This window comes from Microcaecilia unicolor, chromosome 2 (assembly GCF_901765095.1).
Source record: "Microcaecilia unicolor chromosome 2, aMicUni1.1, whole genome shotgun sequence".
Lineage (NCBI taxonomy): Eukaryota > Metazoa > Chordata > Amphibia > Gymnophiona > Siphonopidae > Microcaecilia > Microcaecilia unicolor.
Window position 1 is genome coordinate 601,395,451 of NC_044032.1, and position 20,654 is coordinate 601,416,104.

The window sequence follows — 20,654 nt, forward strand, 5'->3', positions numbered from 1 at the left end:
GATTTTGTGGAGATTTTGCTATGTGCTTGTCTAAATTATCTGACACTTTAATATGTATAAAATTGTTTAATTGAAAATCTACAACAGAGGAAATCGGTCAACAGTCATTCCCACCAGCAATAGCTTAGTAGTGGTTACATAAGTACATAAGTGTTGCCATACTGGGAGGAGACCGAAGTGGGCCCTGCTGCAGATAAGCTAAGCTTTAGTAAACAACCCCTTATGTTGCTTATCCCAGAAATAAGCAGTGGATTTTCCCCAAGTCCATTTTAATAATGGCTTATGGACTTTTCTTTTAGGAAACCATCCAAATTTTTAAAAAACCCACTAAGCTAACTGCTTTTACCACATTCTCTGGCAACAGATTCTAGGTTAGAGAAGCAGACTGCAAACCAAATAGCCAGAATTCAAATGCTGCCATTTCCTCTGATGTTCTTTGTGACCTTGGAGAACTAGTGAGGTAATTAAATTCGCCGATGACACAAAATTATTCAGGGTCGTCAAGTCGCAGGAGGAATGTGAACGATTACAGGAGGACCTTGCGAGACTGGGAGAATGGGCGTGCAAGTGGCAGATGAAGTTCAATGTTGACAAGTGCAAAGTGATGCATGTGGGTAAGAGGAACCCGAATTATAGCTACGTCTTGCAAGGTTCCGCGTTAGGAGTTACGGATCAAGAAAGGGATCTGGGTGTCGTCGTCGATGATACGCTGAAACCTTCTGCTCAGTGTGCTGCTGCGGCTAGGAAAGCGAATAGAATGTTGGGTGTTATTAGGAAGGGTATGGAGTCCAGGTGTGCGGATGTTATAATGCCGTTGTATCACTCCATGGTGTGACCGCACCTGGAGTATTGTGTTCAGTACTGGTCTCCGTATCTCAAAAAAGATATAGTAGAATTGGAAAAGGTACAGCGAAGGGCGACGAAAATGATAGTGGGGATGGGACGACTTTCCTATGAAGAGAGGCTGAGAAGGCTAGGGCTTTTCAGCTTGGAGAAGAGACGGCTGAGGGGAGATATGATAGAAGTGTATAAAATAATGAGTGGAATGGATCGGGTGGATGTGAAGCAACTGTTCACGCTATCCAAAAATACTAGGACTAGAGGGCATGAGTTGAAGCTACAGTGTGGTAAATTTAAAACGAATCGGAGAAAATATTTCTTCACCCAACGTGTAATTAGACTCTGGAATTCGTTGCCGGAGAACGTGGTACGGGCGGTTAGCTTGACGGAGTTTAAAAAGGGGTTAGATAGATTCCTAAAGGACAAGTCCATAGACCGCTATTAAATGGACTTGGAAAAATTCCGCATTTTTAGGTATAACTTGTCTGGAATGTTTTTACGTTTGGGGAGCGTGCCAGGTGCCCTTGACCTGGATTGGCCACTGTCGGTGACAGGATGCTGGGCTAGATGGACCTTTGGTCTTTCCCAGTATGGCACTACTTATGTACTTATGTACTTATGTACTTTATTTCTTCAATATTCAATGTAGAATGTGAGTCCATTTGGATAGGGAAATAGCTTTTGAGCTCAGATTTTGAAAATGCAAGTAATAAATCTAAAATCCAGATCCTGTTCCAAGAGTTGATATTAGGCTATGGACTAATATGGATAGGCAGCAAGAATTTTTTATTTTTGTCTTTTCTCAGGTCGTTTCTGTTTCTGGGATGTTATTTATGAAATTTCTTATTATACATTCAGTAATCCAAATTGAATGACAGAATAAAATCAAACAGGAAAAAATATTTAAAGAGGAAATAACAATCAAATATTAGTCCAAAATAGGACCAAGAATAAGATAAATCAATATAGGCAAAGAAAAAAACATAATATCATAGATGCAATGGCGTGAATAAAGCAAGCTGGTTAAGGATTAACTATGGGAACTGCCAAAACATTTTAGTAAACCTCTATAAATTCTGAAGCTGTTTAGGAGTGAGGAAATGAACATTAACCACCATAAAGCAGTGGCGCAGCCAGACAGCCAGTTTTGGGTGGGCCTGAGCCCAAAGTGGGTGGGCACAAAATTTTCTCTGCTCCGCCCTCCCTCCACCACTATACCCACCATTTATCCCTCCTCTCCAGCCCTATGCCTACCATTTCTCCCCCTCCCCACCTATCCCCTGTGCATGCAGCATGTGTCCCTCCTCTCCACCTCATACACAGCCAAGACTTCTCCCTTCCTCACCCCTCCACCCCTTTGCTGCATCTCTCCCTTTTTCCCCGTGCATCTCCCTCACCCACCAACCAAGCCTCATCTTTCCATCTTCCCTTCCCCCTGTGCAGCTGCTGTGTCCCCCGTCTTCCCTCCCCCATGCAACATCTTTCCCCCATCATCCCTCCCCCCTCCCCGTGCAGCTGCAGCATCTCACCCTCCTTGCAGGCCTGCCCAGCAACAGTGTTCCTGACGGCAATTCTACTCGCAGGCTCCGCTCGTAGTCGCAGCGATTCCCACACGCTGCCTGCCGGCTGCCACTCAACAATGTCCTTGCGCTACTAAGCACTAACCCGGAAGTCTCTCCTGCAGAGGAGAGACTTCCGGGTTAGCGCTTAGTAGCGCAAGGAGATTGAGTGGCAGCCGGCACTGGCAGGCAGCGTGTGGGAATCGCTGCGACTGGAATCGCCATCAGGAACTTTGCTGCTGGGTGGGCCTGACCTGAAATTGGGTGGGCCCAGGCCCACCCGGGCCCGCCCATGGCTACGCCCCTGCCATAAAGTACAAAACAGAAAAAAAGGAAAAACCAAAATCAATTGTCCCATTCAGAACCAGGACTCAAGATTTGAAGACCACGTGGAGGGGCATAATCGAAAGGGACGCCCAAGTTTTGATGAGGACATCCTCGCAAAACATCCCGATGGAGGGGCGGGGAAACCCATATTATCGAAACAAGATGGACGTCCATCTTTCGTTTCGATAATACGGTCGGGGATGCCCAAATCTTGAAATTTTGGTCATCCTTAGAGATGGTCGTCCCTAGACTTGGTCGTTTCTGAGTTTCGGCGATAATGGAAACCAAGGACGTCCATCTCAAAAATGACCAAATGCAAGCCCTTTGATCGTGGGAGGAGCAAGCATTTGTAGTGCACTGGTCCCCCTGACATGCCAGGACACCAACTGGGCACCCTAGGGAGAATGCAGTGGACTTCAGAAATTGCTCCCAGGTACATAGCTCCCTTACCTTGTGTGCTGAGCCCCCCCACTACCCACAACTGTACACCACTACCATAGCCCTTACTGGTGAATGGGGGCACCTAGATGTGGGTACAGTGGGTTTCTGGTGGGTTTTGGAGAGCTTGCTGTTTCCTCCACAAACGTAACAGGTAGGGGGGGTATGGGCCTGGGTCTGCCTACCTGAAGTGCACTGCACCCACTAAAACTGCTCCAGAGACCTGCATACTGCTGTCATGGACCCTAGTATGACATCTGAGGCTGGCATAGAGGGTGGCAAAAAATATTTTGAAAGATATTTTTTGAGGGTGGGAGGGGGTTAGTGACCACTGGGCGAGTAACGGAAGGTCATCCCCGATTCTCTCCGGTGGTCATCTGGTCATTTCGGGCATCTTTTTGTGCCTTGGTCGTGAGAAAAGCACGACCAGGTAGAGTTGTCCAAGTGCTCGTCAGGGACGTCCTTTTTTTCCATTGTGGCTCGAGGACATCCTAGTGTTAGGCATGCCCAAGTCCCGCCTTCGCTATGCCTCCGATACACCCCCTTGAACTTTGGCCGTCCCTGCGACGGAAAGCCGTTGGGGACATCCAAAATTGGCTTTCGATTATACCGATTTGGACGACCCAGTGAGAAGGACGTCCATCTTCTGATTTATGTCGAAAGATGGGCGACCTTCTCTTTTGAAAATGAGCCCATAAGTCCCTCCTTCTGAATTGGGTCCAAAAAAAGAATCAGGAAAAAGCACTGAACAATGCTCCCATTAACAGATACCTCACATGCCCAAGGTTTAATTCTGGGGACAAGCATAACAGAAATGAGGAACACAACTCCACACCTCAAAGCACATCACAAGACAACGGAGATGACCAAAAAAGACCAGAGTGCAGTCTAAGGTGTCTTCAGAAAAGGAGTTCTTTTATTGGCATCCATTCACATGTATAAGTATCGCTTAGTGGACTCGACATAGGTCGTGTTTCAGCTGCATTATCTGCATCAGGAGTCTTAACAACAATCTTAATATGCGTTTTTAAGCTGAGCAAAATTCTTAGGGGTCCTTTTATTAAGCCACGGTAAAAAGTGGCCTGTGGTAGTATAGGCGTGTGTTTTGGGCGCATGCCAGGCCAGTTTTTACTGCATCTGCAAAAAAGGGCTTTTTTAATGGGCAGGAAAAGGGCATGCGGTAAAACTGAAACCAGCATGCACCTAAAACTGGCCTGAGCCCTTAATGCCACCCATTGATCTAGCGGTAAGGGCTCACCCAGGCATTATGGGCACATGGAAAATGTGAAAATACTACCAGGGGCTGCGGTAGCCTAGCGGTAGTCTCATTTTGGCGCATGATGCACATGCGTAGAGCCTAACGCACCCTTGTAAAAGGGTCCCTCAATCACCTGAGGGCACTTTTCTACCTGTGGAAGCCTCACACTAAATTCGCCCTTGCTGTTATAGAAACAGTGCCAGGTGCAGATGTTATATTGGTTAGTCATAGTGACAGCACTTCCTCTTGCAGGCAGTGTTAGGCATATAGATTCAGTATCCGGCAAGTGGAGTTCCAACTGAACAGATCTCACCTACCAATTCCCCCCAAGACAATTCCCACTTAAAGGGGACAATTCCCACCCAGGATTCTCCTCCCCCCGTATCATTTCCCGCCCTCCCTATCCTTTTTTAACCTTTGTTTCATTCTCGTACCACGTCTCTTTTTTGTTTTCCGAGTGAATTCCCATAAGTCCTGGTGGGTGTGTCATGTTTCAGATGCTGACAGGAAGGATCCCTTGTGCAGCAGACGGATGTACACAGAGGAAGTATAATAACGGAATAAATTTTCATAGGTAGAGTAGTATTTTGTTATAATTCGTGATCTGTGTGTCATTTTGAGGGGCTGATTATAGGGACACCTAGGATGCGTTGTGCTCAACATTCAGAGTTTCTATCTACAGTGGGGGAAATAAGTATTTGATCCCTTGCTGATTTTGTAAGTTTGCCCACTGACAAAGACATGAGCAGCCCATAATTGAAGGGTAGGTTATTGGTAACAGTGAGAGATAGCACATCACAAATTAAATCCGGAAAATCACATTGTGGAAAGTATATGAATTTATTTGCATTCTGCAGAGGGAAATAAGTATTTAATCCCTCTGGCAAACAAGACCTAATACTTGGTGGCAAAACCCTTGTTGGCAAGCACAGCGGTCAGACGTCTTCTGTAGTTGATGATGAGGTTTGCACACATGTCAGGAGGAATTTTGGTCCACTCCTCTTTGCAGATCATCTCTAAATCATTAAGAGTTCTGGGCTGTCGCTTGGCAACTCGCAGCTTCAGCTCCCTCCATAAGTTTTCAATGGGATTAAGGTCTGGTGACTGGCTAGGCCACTCCATGACCCTAATGTGCTTCTTCCTGAGCCACTCCTTTATTGCCTTGGCTGTATGTTTTGGGTCATTGTCGTGCTGGAAGACCCAGCCACGACCCATTTTTAAGGCCCTGGCGGAGGGAAGGAGGTTGTCACTCAGAATTGTACGGTACATGGCCCCATCCATTCTCCCATTGATGCGGTGAAGTAGTCCTGTGCCCTTAGCAGAGAAACACCCCCAAAACATAACATTTCCACCTCCATGCTTGACAGTGGGGACGGTGTTCTTTGGGTCATAGGCAGCATTTCTCTTCCTCCAAACACGGCGAGTTGAGTTTATGCCAAAGAGCTCAATTTTTGTCTCATCTGACCACAGCACCTTCTCCCAATCACTCTCGGCATCATCCAGGTGTTCACTGGCAAACTTCAGACGGGCCGTCACATGTGCCTTCCGGAGCAGGGGGACCTTGCGGGCACTGCAGGATTGCAATCCGTTATGTCGTAATGTGTTACCAATGGTTTTCGTGGTGACAGTGGTCCCAGCTGCCTTGAGATCATTGACAAGTTCCCCCCTTGTAGTTGTAGGCTGATTTCTAACCTTCCTCATGATCAAGGATACCCCACGAGGTGAGATTTTGCGTGGAGCCCCAGATCTTTGTCGATTGACAGTCATTTTGTACTTCTTCCATTTTCTTACTATGGCACCAACAGTTGTCTCCTTCTCGCCCAGCGTCTTACTGATGGTTTTGTAGCCCATTCCAGCCTTGTGCAGGTGTATGATCTTGTCCCTGACATCCTTAGACAGCTCCTTGCTCTTGGCCATTTTGTAGAGGTTAGAGTCTGACTGATTCACTGAGTCTGTGGACAGGTGTCTTTCATACAGGTGACCATTGCCGACAGCTGTCTGTCATGCAGGTAACGAGTTGATTTGGAGCATCTACCTGGTCTGTAGGGGCCAGATCTCTTACTGGTTGGTGGGGGATCAAATACTTATTTCCCTCTGCAGAATGCAAATAAATTCATATACTTTCCACAATGTGATTTTCCGGATTTAATTTGTGATGTGCTATCTCTCACTGTTACCAATAACCTACCCTTCAATTATGGGCTGCTCATGTCTTTGTCAGTGGGCAAACTTACAAAATCAGCAAGGGATCAAATACTTATTTCCCCCACTGTATCTATCTATCTATCTATCTATCTATCTATCTATCTAGTGCTTTTTTTTGTGCCGGTGCATGCCGGTACACTGTACAGGTACCTTTTTTTCTGAGGGCTGGCAGCTCCCCTACATTCTGTTCTGCCCCCTGCAAAATATTCTATTTACTGAAGTCGCAGCAGCAAACCGGTGGGCGGCAGCAGTAAAGGCAGCAAGCAGGCAGGCTCACCTCCGTCCTTTGCTTCCCTGCCCTATCAGCGTCCCGCCTTCCTCTGATGTCATTTCCTTTCTGCGAGGGCGGGACGCTGAGAGGGCAGGGAAGCGAAGGACTGAGGCAAGACTGCCTGCTTGCTGCCTTTGCTGCGACTTCGGTAAATAGACAGTGGAGTGGAAGTGAGCCTATCTAGTCCACTGTAAGTAAGGAAGATATTTGATTAATCTCTGTTTCCATTCCCCCGCGCAGCCGTCGCCGTTCACTCAAAACACAGCAAGCAAACCTGTGAGCTGCTGCATCCACGTTGTCGTTCTTTATTGTTGGTCCATCTGTAAGAAGTCTATTCTGTTTCCTGATGGGTTCATCTTAACTGGTTGTAGTCTGCCTTGGGAAGCCTGATGTTTATAAAGACGATGGAATATATTAAAATTAAATGGAAGTAGAATTAAACTCTTCTTTCATTGGGGCTAATGGAATCACATCTTCATCTGTTCTGTAGAAGTTTACCCTGACATGGATGGGAGAGGAGGACAGGGGAGAGAGGAGAGTTGCTGGACATGGATTGATGGAGGAGAGGGCAGAAGAAATGCTGGACATGGATAGAGGAGAGGGAAGACAGGAAGGAGAAGCACATGGATGGAGGGGAGAGGAGAGAGTAGAAACAGGGCCGAGAGAGAGTAGAAACAGGGCTGCTGAGAGACTGGGCCAGGCCCGGGGCAAGGCCGGGCCCTGGGGCCCCCGCCCTGCCCCCCGGGGTCGTCATCGTCGCCGACCCCCCTCTGTCCACCACCAGGCTGGGCCCCCCTGAATTCAAATCATAGCGCCTCACCTCGACCTCACTCCTTGTGAAAGAAGCACATTAGTGGCAGTCAGCAGATTGCCTCCCTTCAGGACTTCCCTCCCTGTGTCCCGCCCTCGTCTGACATAACTTGTGCGAGGGCGAGACACAGGGAGGGAAGGCTCGAAGGGAGGCGATCTGCAGACTGCCGCTGCTGCGCTTCTTTCACAAGGAGCGAGATCAAGGTGAGGCGCTATGATTTGAATTCAGGGGGGCCCGGCCTGGTGGTGGGGGGAGGGGGAGGGGACTGCGGCGCCGGGCCCCCCTTGGAGGCCTGGGCCCGGGGAATTTTGTCCCCCCCCTGCCCCCCCCTGGAGGCCCTGAGGAGAAATGCTGGACATGGATGGAGTGGAGAGCACGGAAGACAAATGTTGGAGGGAAGGAAAGACAGAGGAAGGAGATACACATGGATGGAGGGGAAGGGTGAGAGGAGAAATGCTGGATTTGGATGGAGGAGAGGGAAGACAGAGGAAGAAGATGCACATGGATAGTGGGGAGGGGAAAGAGTTGAAATGCTGGACATGGATGGAGAGGAGGAAAGAGAGAGGAAGTGAGATGAACATGAATGGAAAGGAGGGGGAGAGGAGAAATGCTGTACATGGATGGAGGGAAGGGAAGACAGAGGAGGAGATACACATGGATTTAGGGGAGACGAGAAATTCTGGACATGGATGGAGGGGAGAGAGTTGAAATGCTGGACATGGATGGAGGGGAGGGAAGAGAGAGGAAGTGAGATGAACATGGATGGAGGGGAGGAGAGAGGAGAAATGCTGGACATGGATGGATGAGAGGGAAGAGAGAGGAAGGACAGGAGATGCATATGGATGGAGGGGAAGGAAGAATAGGAAGGAGATGCATACTGATGGAGATGAGGAAAAGGGAAAAGAGGAGACAAACTGCATATGGGTGGAGAAAATAGGCAAAAACTGGATCCACTCTATACATCCTCCAGTCAAGTCTGCAGAGGACCAAGCTTTTACCTATGGATGTAGAACAAGAAATGAAGGAGGAAAGTAAAGAAATGGAATGGAATCCCTGGAAACGGAGTTAAGGGAACAGATAGAGAGCAGCAGAATCAGAGACTGGGACCGATATGATCAGAAAAACAGTCACCAGACAACAAAAGTAGAAAAAATAATTTTATTTTCATCTTAGTTTTTGGAATATGTCCAATTTAAGAATTTATATCTGCTATCTTATTTTGCACTGTGTATACTGGAGCTGTAACTTACAGAAATTATTTATAATGAAAAAATTCAAGTTATTTTTTTCTCCTATACTGGTATAATGTTTTCAATGATGCCTGTTTATATGCGCCATGGTTGGTATAAGGGGTGTGGCAAACATGGGTGTGGCTACCATAGGGGTGGAGCCATATGTGGTGGCCCCGCCCATAATGAGTACCGGTACCTTTTGTTTCCTACAAAAAAAGTACTGCTTATATCCCACATTAAACCAGATGGTGGTGGTTAATGGAATTCACTTGGATGAGGGAAAGGTGAGTAGTGGAGTGCCTCAGGGATCGGTGCTGGGGCCGATTCTGTTCAATATATTTGTGAGTGACATTGCCAAAAGGTTAGAATGTAAAGTTTGCCTTTTTGCGGATGATACCAAGATTTATAACAGAGTGGACACCCCGGAGGTAGTGGAAAACATGAAAAAGGATCTGCAGAAGCTAGAATAATGGTCTAAGGTTTGGCAATTAAAATTCAATGCAAAGAAATGCAAAGTGATGCACTTAGGGAGTAGAAATCCACGGGAGATGTATGTGTTAGGTGGAGAGAGTCTGATAGGTACAGATGGGGAGAGGAATCTTGGGGTGATAGTATCTGAGGATCTGAAGGTGACGAAACAGTGTGACAAGGCGGTGGCCATAGCCAGAAGGTTGCTAGGCTATATAGAGAGAGGTGTGACCAGCAGAAGAAAGGAGGTTTTGATGCCCCTGTACAAGTCTTTGGTGAGGCCCCATCTGGAGTATTGTGTTCAGTTTTGAAGGCCATAAAAAGAATTGAAGCAGTGCAATGAAAAGCTACAAAAATGGTATGGGATTTGCGTTATAAGATGTATGCGGAGAGACTTGCTGACCTGAACATGTATACCCTGGAGGAAAGGAGAAACAGGGGTAATATGATACAGACGTTCAAATATGTGAAAGGTATTAATCAGCAAACGAACCTTTTCCGGAGATGGGAAGGCGGTAGAACTAGAGGACATGAATTGAAGTTGAAGTGGGGCAGACTCAAGAAAAGTGTCAGGAAGTATTTTTTCACGGAGTGAGTGGTGGATACTTGGAATGCCTTCCTGCGGGAGGTGGTGGAGATAAAAACGGTAACGGAATTCAAAAATGTGTGGGATAAACCTAAATGAATTCTGTTCTGAAGGAATGGATCCTCAGAAACTTAGCGGAGATTGGGTGGGAGGTGGGGCTAGTGCCGGGCAGACTTCTATGGCCTGTGCTCTGAAAATGGCAGATACAAATCAAGGTCAGGTATACACATGAAGTAGCACATATGAGTTTATTTTGTTGGGCAGACTGGATGGACCGTACAGGTCTTTCTCTGCCGTTATCTACTATGTTACTAACCAGATTATAATCGAAAGAGAAAAACGCCTATATTGCGACCCAAATTGGGAGATGGGCGTCTTTCTCCCATGGGCGCCCAAATCTATATAATTGGAAGCACATTTTGGGCGTTTCCAACTGCAATCCGTCGTGGAAACGGGTAAATTTGACGGGGGCGTGTCGGAGGCATGGTGGAGGCGGAACTGGGGCGTGGTTATTGACCGAGGAGAGATGGGCTTCTTTAGCTGATAATCGAAAAAAAAGGCGTTTTTACTGTGATTTTGGGTCACTTTTTTTGGACCCTTTTTTTTCACGAACAGGTCCCAAAAAAGTGCCCCAACTGACCAGATGACCACTGGAGGGAATCGGGAATCACCTCCCTGGACTCCCCCAGTGGTCACGAACCCCCTCCCACCAAACAAAACCCACTTTAAAAACTTTTTTTCCAGCCTGTATGCCAGCCTCAAATGCCGTACCCACCTCCATGACAGCAGAATGTGTTCGATCCTCTCACAGCCTTTCCCTGGGTCAGATGTGAGTCTCGGGTGCACTACAGGGTCACATCAGCATTGCATTGTGGTGGGTGTAGGGTATTGGGCTCCGTGATTTCATTAGCTTGTGTTACAGTCTCACGATGTTGGTAGTTGGTAGGCTCTTCTCCCATGGTGCTTTTCCCCCTGCCTACTGGGTCAGAGTGTGCCCTGTTGTGTTTCCTGTTGTAGTCCATGCGGTAGTGGCCATTTTTGTAAGCCAGTTTTACTTCCTTTTCCTGTGTTAGCCACGTTACAGAACTTAGTTCTTCCCTTGAATGTGGCTGAAAGAGGGCATTGTACAGCATTCTGCCAGCTCTGACCTACTGCTAATCTCAGTACCAGGGAGACTCGTTGCCAGTGGGGCACAACCTCTGATCTGCAGTTAACTGTGAGTAAAGGCGGTTATTCCAATAAAGGACGTTTTTTGGAGAGATTAGTCTTCAGGTGTCAACTGGTGTGCCAATGTTATACAGCAGCAACCAGTCCTAGAGGCCTGCGTGTATGCAGGTCCCTGGAACACTTTTAGTGGGTACCGCAGTGCACTTCAGCCAGGTGGACCCAGGCCCATCCCCCCCTACCTGTAACACTTGTGCTGGTAAATGGGAGGCCTCCAAAACCCACTGTACCCACATGTAGGTGCCCCCTTCACCCCTAAGAGCTATGGTAGTGTTGTGCATTTGTGGGTAGTGGGTTTTGGGGGAGGGGGGTTGGGGGCTCAGCACCTGTGGTAAGGGAGCTATGCATGTGGGAGCGTTGTCTGAAGTCCACCGCACTGACCTCTAGGGTGCCCAGTTGGTGTCCTGGCATGTCATGGGGGCGCGTGTACTACGAATCATGGCCCCTCCCACGACCAAATGGCTCGGATTAGGATGTTTTTGAGCTGGGCGTTTTTAATTTCCATTATCGCTAAAAAAAAAAAAAGCCCAGCTCAAAAACGTCCATTTTTTCGAAAATACGGTTCGGCCCGCCCCTTCACGGAGATAAATGCCCATGGAGATAGGCGTTTCCGTTCGATTATGCCCCTCCATGTAAACATGAATTAGGTTGAAACCTGGGAGCATTTAAAATCTTTTTTTTTCCTGTGCCTACATTTTCAGTTTAGTGGCATTGCCCCCCCCCCCAAACAAACTGCATGTCTAGAAGGGGAAATGGATTTGTAATAGGTAATATTTAGGGGGGGATTTTGGAGGAATTGACCCCAAATATGCTCTAGAAGGGGAAAGGGAAGGAGATTAATTGTTCTAGTGTGTTTTGTTTATTTTTGAGTTCTGGGTGGGAATTGTCCTTCCTGGTGTGGTTGGGATTAGTTCAGTGGGAATTGTCCTAGATGGGAATTGTCCAGATGGGAATTGGTGGGTGGGAACTGTCTTGTGGGAACTGTCCAGGTGGGAACTGACCTGGAACCATAAATTTCCATACGCGACCCATCTACCCAAATTAGAAAAGTCACAAATGGGCAGACTGGATGAGCTATTATTGTCATTTTCTGTTATTTGCTATTTTCTGTGTTAAGCTGCCCTCCAGAGCTGAAATAAATAGGTTGGGGGCTCAAAACATGGCTGTGCCTGAGCCTATTGTTTATAGGGGTGGGGGAGGGAAAAGGTAATGCAAGGGAGAAGTGTAGCAGGGGCTTATCTGAAGCACTGGGAGCTTGGGCAGAGGAGTGAAAGCTGTATAAGGAGTGGATAAATTCACTGACCTCCCTTATTTTGCTATGTGTTCGGTGGGAAATAATCCTATGTTAGTGGGTGGTAATTCACAGCTGAGGCAGTAATCTGGGAATAATTTGAAGAAACTGCATACAGTTCAACCTCTCCCAGATTGGTGGAGTAAAGTGAATATGGGCAAAATCCCCATGTAAATGCTGGGGTGGAATAATGAAGGACTATGAGTTTAGTTGCATCCTGGTAGGCCACCTTAAGAACATAAGTATTGCCATACTGGGACGGACCAAAGGTCCATTAAGCCCAGCATCCTGTTTCCAACAGTGGCCAATCCAGCTTGCAAGTACCTGGTAAGATCCCAAAACAGTACAATACATTTTATGCTGCTTATCCTAGAAATAAACAATTGTGCCTGTGCTCTGTCGAGCATCAAAATATAACAAAATGTTTAAACACACATGAATACAAGTGTATTGCTTCTTCAGCTTATTGAGAGTGGAGTAGTCTCATATGTAACACACGATAAAGATTATTTGATTTTTCACCCAATGACTGGGTGTATTATCTGTGTGTATTGTCTAATCATTGACTGAACCTCCACCACCCTTTGCTAATCTTATATGTAAAGATATATTTCTGTTTGTCAATATGCTAACATCTAATTTTATGTAGCACTTAGCTTGAACAAGTTGGTGCTCTTAAAACCCCGACAGGTCCCCGTTTCGTGGTTACTTTCTCAAGGGGGAGTCACCAGTTCAAGTAACAGTCTCAAGTGCAACTGCAGCATTACTCTGTCTCTCCACTCTCAATAAGCTGAAGAAGCAATACACTTGTATTCATGTGTGTTTAAACATTTTGTTATATCCTAGAAATAAGCAGTGGATTTTCCCCAAGTCCAGGTTGAGCTGTTATTAATTTTAATTACTGTATGATAGTGAAAGCATGTAATCTCATCAAGAGACAATTTGGGAGGAGTTAAGTTTTGTATTATAACAAACATTATTATAGCAATATTATGGCTATAACAAAGCTGTGGCCTGGATTTTACCACACTTTCAGATGCTGAGTTATATTATTTGAGTGATGTGAGTAAGAGGAAAATTGTTATGAGTAGACAAAGGTGTGAATGCAGGTGCTATATTTAGCTACTTGAATAGTTGAAGTTACTATTGAGGAAACTACACTTCTCCTTTCTTCCTCAAAATGTACCACCTGTTCCTCTGATCCCATTCCCACCCACCTTCTTAATGCCATCTTTCCTGCTCTTATTCCTTTTATCTGTCACATTCTCAACCTCTCACTTTCCACTGCGACTGTCTCTGCTGCCTTTAAACATGCTGTGGTCACACCTCTCCTTAAGAAGCCTTCACTCGACCCTACTTGTCCCTCTAATTACCGACCCATCTCCCTCCTTCCTTTTCTCTCCAAATTACTTGAGCATGCTGTTCACCGCCGCTGCCTTGATTTTCTCTCCTCACATGCTATTCTTGACCCACTACAATCTGGTTTTCACCCTCTCCACTCAACCGAAACTGCGCTTACTAAAGTCTCCAATGACCTATTACTGGCTAAATCCAGAGGTCTCTATTCCATCCTCATTCTTCTTGATCTTTCCGCTGTTTTTGACACTGTCGATCACAGCATACTTCTCGATACCCTGTCCTCACTTGGATTCCAGGGCTCTGTCCTTTCCTGGTTCTCTTCCTACCTCTCCCTCCGCACCTTTAGTGTTCACTCTGGTGGATCCTCTTCTACTTCTATCCCTCTGCCTGTCAGCGTACCTCAAGGTTCTGTTCTTGGTCCCCTCCTCTTTTCTATCTACACTTCTTCCCTTGGTTCATTAATCTCATCCCATGGCTTTTCCTACCATCTCTATGCTGATGACTCCCAAATCTACCTTTCTACCCCTGATATCTCACCTTGCATCCAAACTAAAGTTTCAGTGTGCTTGTCTGACATTGCTGTCTGGATGTCTCAACACCACCTGAAATTAAATATGACCAAAACCGAGCTTCTCATTTTCCCCCCCAAACCCACCTCCCCGCTCCCCCCATTTTCTATTTCTGTTGATGGTTCTCTCATTCTCCCTGTCTCCTCAGCTCAAAACCTTGGGGTCATCTTTGACTCTTCTCTCTCCTTCTCTGCTCATATCCAGCAGATTGCCAAGATCTGTCGTTTCTTTCTTTACAACATCCGTAAAATCCGCCCCTTTCTTTTCGAGCACTCTACCAAAACCCTCATCCACACCCTTGTCACCTCTCGTTTAGACTACTGCAATCTGCTTCTTGCTGGCCTCCCACTTAGTCACCTCTCCCCTCTCCAGTCGGTTCAAAACTCTGCTGCCCATCTCGTCTTCCGCCAGGGTCGCTTTACTCATACTACCCTTCTCCTCAAGACCCTTCACTGGTTCCCTATCCGTTTTCGCATCCTGTTCAAACTTTTTCTACTAACCTATAAATGTACTCACTCTGCTGCTCCCTAGTATCTCTCCACACTCGTCCTTCTCTACACCCCTTCCCATGCACTCCGCTCCATGGATAAATCCTTCTTATCTGTTCCCTTCTCCACTACTGCCAACTCCAGACTTCGCGCCTTCTGTCTCGCTGCACCCTATGCCTGGAATAAACTTCCTGAGCCCCTACGTCTTGCCTTATCCTTGGCCACTTTTAAATCTAGACTGAAAGCCCACCTCTTTAACATTGCTTTTGACTCGTAACCACTTGTAACCACTCGCCTAAACCTACCCTCCTCTCTTCCTTCCCGTTCACATTAATTGATTTGATTTGCTTACTTTATTTATTTTTTGTCTATTAGATTGTAAGCTCTTTGAGCAGGGACTGTCTTTCTTCTATGTTTGTGCAGCGCTGCGTACGCCTTGTAGCGCTATAGAAATGCTAAATAGTAGTAGTAGTAGTAGTAGTAGTTGGTCTAAGGGGGACTTTTACTAAGCTGCAGTACCGTTTTTAGTGCACACATGATTAGCATGTTCTAAACGCCAGTGGCGTACCTACAGGGGGCCACCGGGGCCTGAGAATCCCCCAAATTGGCTCTGGGGCTCCTGGTTTGGCTGGAGGGGGGTCCCCAACCCCCACCAGCTGAAGCATTTGTCCAGCACCGGTCTTGCTGAATTGCCTACCCTGCTCTTCTCAGTCATGCTGTGCACATTTGTTTTAGTGAAACTGAGCATTTGCGACACTTTGCGCATGCTCAGTTTCATTAAAATGAGTGTGCACGGCGCGACTGAGAACAGGGCAGGCAATTTGAGACCAGCATGGAACAAACGCTTCAGCTGGTGGGGCTTGGGGACCCCCGCCAGCTAAGGTACTTTTGTGCAACGACAGCGGGGGGGGGGGGGGGAGGGATGCAGTGGCGGCAGTGACAGGGGGTGCGGGCCAAAATGTGCCCCCCACTTTGGGCTCTGGCCCCCTCCCATCGAGGTCTGGCTACGTCCCTGCTAAACACACGAGTCACCCGTAAGAATATATGGGCATCTCTAGCGTTTAGCTCATGCTAATCATTAGCATGTGCTAAAAATGCTACCGCAGCTTAGTAAATGACCCCCCCTAAGTTTGCTTCTGGGTGTCAGTTGGAACCCAACCATATATAAAACATACATTACTGAAACTAAAATGATATATATTTTGTTAGGTGCTGTCTCTTCCCTCCCTCAAAGCTAGGAGTCTACCTGCTGTGGCAATATTTATTCTCCTGGGAGAGTAAGAGGGTAAAGTCAGTTATTTTCCTGCATATGCCCTTGTTATTTTGGCAAAAGTAATTGAATGCATTGTTCCATCTATTGCTTAATGGTACAGGCCAAAATGTCGACTGCTGGCTAGCTAACTGGAAGGTTAGTCAGTCACAAGCTTGCTTTTATATGTTAGTGATGATATCTAGGTCCCCTGCATGAGTTTGTCATTGGTCTTTTTGATCCTGCCTGCATGCAGTAACTCTCTCTTTCTTTATGCCTCCTACCATCAATTATCCTCTTCCCAAATATCCAGCTCTTGCTGAATGAGGTCTGGGTCCTTCTTTAAATTGTTGAAATGACTGCTTTCTTCTTTTATTTAGAGCAAAGAAGCACATCTTAAAGACAACAATTTATTTTAGCTGCAATATTTCTGAGCTGAAGTAATAAGTGAGTGACCTATTAAGAATAGGTTTGACCTTTTTAGGTTGGCTCGGAATCACTGGAAAAATTGCTTTTTTTCCCCCCTTAAAACTCACTTTTTCAGTTGAATGTGTTATGCTGTGCCATATTTCATTTACTTTCGTAAATCTCTGAAGACCCACCTCTTCAATAAGGCATACCACAAAGATCAACAAGTGTAAAAGTAACGCATCCCCAACTTACCTACAGTACAGTCAGAAAAGCTTTTTCATATATCGGCTTACTTAATTTTCCATTATGATGTTCACGATCTTTATGTAACACTATCCACCAAGAACAATACATTGAGCCTGCAAAAAGGTGGGAAAATGTGGGATACAAATGCAATAAATATACATATAAATATATTATCAACTAGACTAGAAAACTATTGTTGCTTAAACATTATTCCAGTTCTCTATGTATAGTATATGCTTTAATTACTCTTAAAATGATCTCTAAGGGGTCCTTTTACTAAGGTGCGACAAAAAGTGGCCTGTGCTGGTGTACACACATGTATTGGACGAACGCAGTTCTATTTTTCAGTGCACCTGCAAATAAGACCTTTTTTTGGCCGAAAGTGGACATGTGGCAAAATAAAAATTGGCGCTCACCCATTTTGGACCTGAGACCTTACTGCCACCCATTGACTTAGCGGTAAGATCTCATGTGTTAACCAAGCGGTAATCATCAGCGCTTGTACATGGCTGATTACCACCCGGTTAGCGCCACACAGTAGAAAATAAAAAATATTTTCTGCCGCTTGTATCGGACACGCGTAAAAAAAAGGAATTACCGCCTGGGGCTCGTGGTAGCCGGGCGATAGTTCCAAATGGACATGCTTTGGACGTGCGTAGGTGCCTACACACCTTAGTAAAAGGGCCCCTACATTTTTTCAAAAATGAACTTTAATTGCTCTTGTTTTATATGTGAGAAGTAATTTTATAAAATTTACCACTGATTTTTTTTTTCACCATTTTAATTTTAACAGGAGAAGATCAATAAGGATGTTTAAGTGGTTGTCAGCTGTTTTGTTCCTTGGAAGCATTTTTTGGGGATTAGAAGGAAAGCCAGCTAAGGATGGTTATGGCCTGAAGCCCTATCATCCACTTGTACGATTACGACATAAGGTATTCTTTATTTTCTTAATGTAGCTTTCTTTTGGTTCTACCCACTTGTTTGTTAAGGCCTGTTATATTAGTTTAATCAGTGAAACATACACAAAAAATACTGTATTTGATTGATGGGCTATTTTCCGTTCTAAAAAATAGACTTGCTTTATCAATGTCTCCAAAACTCACAGAGATTGAAATTAAAGCTCTCCTAATATTAAAGTCTCCCTATAATAGAACAGAGCTGCACTAAAAAGTGGCCTGTGTGTCGTTTTTGCACATCGGTTTCCTGTTGCTGAGGCAACTTTTAGCGCGGCTGTAAAATGGCCGCAATTTCTTTTTTTTCCATTAATGGCCACATGCTAATTTCCCAATTACCGCGTGGCCATTACTGCCTGAGCCTTTACTGCCAGTAGGCAGTAAGGGCTCATGCACTAACCCTGCGTGCATTGATTTGCCTGCATTAACTGATTAGAGCATGGGACGCCTACTCTCCACCCCCAAACACTCCCCCTGCACTAAAAAAATATTTTGTATTTTTTAGTGCAGGATTGGTGTACACATCCCTGAACTACTGCAGAACATCTGAGTGTGTCCCGCAGCAATGCCTTTTAGTGTGCATTAAGCATGCATTGATGCTTACTGCTGCTTAGTAAAAAGGCCCCTAGTAATACTATCGGGCTCATTTTCAAAGCACTTAGCCTCCCAAAGTTCCATAGAAACCTATGGAACTTAGCCTCCCAAAGTGCTTTGAAAATACGCCTCCATATGTGACCTGCTTCTTACTAGAAAGTGACGGTCTCCCTGGAGGTCCTACTCAAAAGAAAGAATATGAGGTGACTGTTGCTTTAAGCAGTAAAAAAAAAAAAATAGAAAAACCATAGACCAGTGCATCTTATTACTGTAAAGAGTATTATTGGTGGATAGGGGGAGGCAAAGCTCAAAGTCTATGCTGGAGGGAAAGTAAATAACCAAAAACTCATAAAAGTAATGTGAGCACTAATGGGTATAATTTACTAAAACACATTTATCAGTGATCCCCACAAGTAAGATATATAGATTTTGGGCGTCCTCAACTGCTTTCCTTCGTGGGGACGACCAAAGTTCATGGGGGCGTGTCGACACCGTAGTGAAGGCTGGACTGGGGCGTGATTAAGAGATGGGCGTCCTCAGCTGATAATGGAAAAAAGAAGGGTGTACCTGACAAGCACTTGGCCTACTTTAGTTGGCCCATTTTTTCTTGCAACCAAGCCTCAAAAAGCTGCCAGAACTGACCAGATGACCACCAGAGGGAATCGGGGATGACCTCCCCTTACTCCCCCAGTGGTCACCAACCCCCTCCAACCCTAAAAAAAAAAAACAAATTTTTTTTTTGCCAGCCTCAAATGTCATATCAAGATCCATGACAGCAGTATGCAGGTCCCTGGAGCAGTTTTAGTGGGTGCAGTGCACTTCAAGTAGGTGGATCCATGCCCATCCCCCCTACCTGTTACACCTGTGGTGGTAAATGTGAGCCCTCCAAACCCCACCCAAAACCTACTGTACCCACATGTAGGTGCCCCCCTTCACCCCTTAGGGCTATGGTAGTGGTGTACAGTTGTGGGTAGTGGGTTTTGTGGGGCTCAGAACCCAAGGTAAAGGAGCTATGCACCTGGGAGCAATTTCTGAAGTCCACTGCAGTGCCCCTAGGGTGCCCGGTTGGTGTCCTGGCATGTCAGGTGGACCAGTGCACTACGAATTCTGGCTCCTCCCACAACCAAAGGGCTTGGATTTGGTCGTTTTTGAGATGGGCGTCCTTGGTTTCCATTATGGTCGAAAACTGGGGACGACCATCTCTAAGGTCAACCATCTCAACATTTAGGTCGACCATCTCTAAGGTCAACCTAAATGTTGAGATATGGGCGTCCCCGACCGTATTATCGAAACTAAAAATGGATGCCCATCTTGTTTCAATAATATGGGTTTCCCTGCCCCTTTGCGGGGCTGTCCTGCGAGGACGCCCTCATGAAAACTTGGGCGCCCCGTTCGATTATGGCCCTCCACGTCACTTATATCCTTATTTAAGCTGAGGATTTTGGAAACATTTTCTACTAATTGGTTTTGTCCAGAATTGAGTATTTTAACAGTCTATGCTTTGCTTTATCTAAGACTGTTTTGCCTGTATAGCAGTTAGTGCTAAACTCTGCAGCCAGGTTAATTTTTTGTGTGTCACTAATTGATGGTAGTAACTCGGAATTGAGTTTAAGGTACCTGTAGTGCTCTTTAGTGTTTAACTCCCCCAAAGCATGGGAGGCTGTTGGGGTCATGAGGAAATTGAAGTCTGCGAGCAAGTAAGTAATAGCATGGACTCCTGTAGGTATGGGCGGGGATGGAGGAGATTAATTGTGAGGATGGATGGGCATTGAATGGATCTTAGTGGGTACAGGTGGGTATGGATTAGAGCCCACTGGGGACAGGTGGAGATAGATGAAATTTCTAGTATGAATCACATGTGTTTTTGTAGATTCCATCATTGAGGATGGCAAGAAAGACCAATTCAAGAAATTGGGATTGTTCTATGTTTGGATCTGAGCAATAGAATTCTACATTTACTACTTTACATGTATAATGAGATCTTAAAGGTTTAAGAAAGAGTGTGAAGACCAAATTATTTTTATATGGCTTAAATCTGGAATTTTAATTGTTATTTGATTCTATATTATGGTAAAATATTTTCCATATTGACTATTTGCCCTTTTACTAAAGGTCCCTGAAATCCAAGCTTAATGTATTCTAACATGAGACTTTCCCGAACACGAAGCCCAGATTTAATCGTGGCACTATTAGGGCTTAAAAAAAAATTTACAGGTTGTGCACTAATGTTATAATTAGCTCTACAGACCTGCAAAAAAAATAACATTGAAACACT

General features: G+C 45.6%; 1 protein-coding gene across 2 annotated transcripts in view; it reads left to right on the top strand.

Annotated features, from left to right (window-relative positions):
- FSTL5 (follistatin like 5) overlaps positions 1-20,654 on the top strand; it is an 877,920-nt gene that overhangs the window by 48,359 nt on the left and 808,907 nt on the right. For both annotated transcript variants that reach the window (XM_030191590.1, XM_030191591.1), the window contains exon 2: positions 17,626-17,764. In XM_030191590.1, coding sequence (XP_030047450.1) covers positions 17,642-17,764 — 123 coding nt within the window. In that variant the 5' untranslated portion in view covers positions 17,626-17,641. The remainder of the gene's footprint in view (positions 1-17,625; positions 17,765-20,654) is intronic.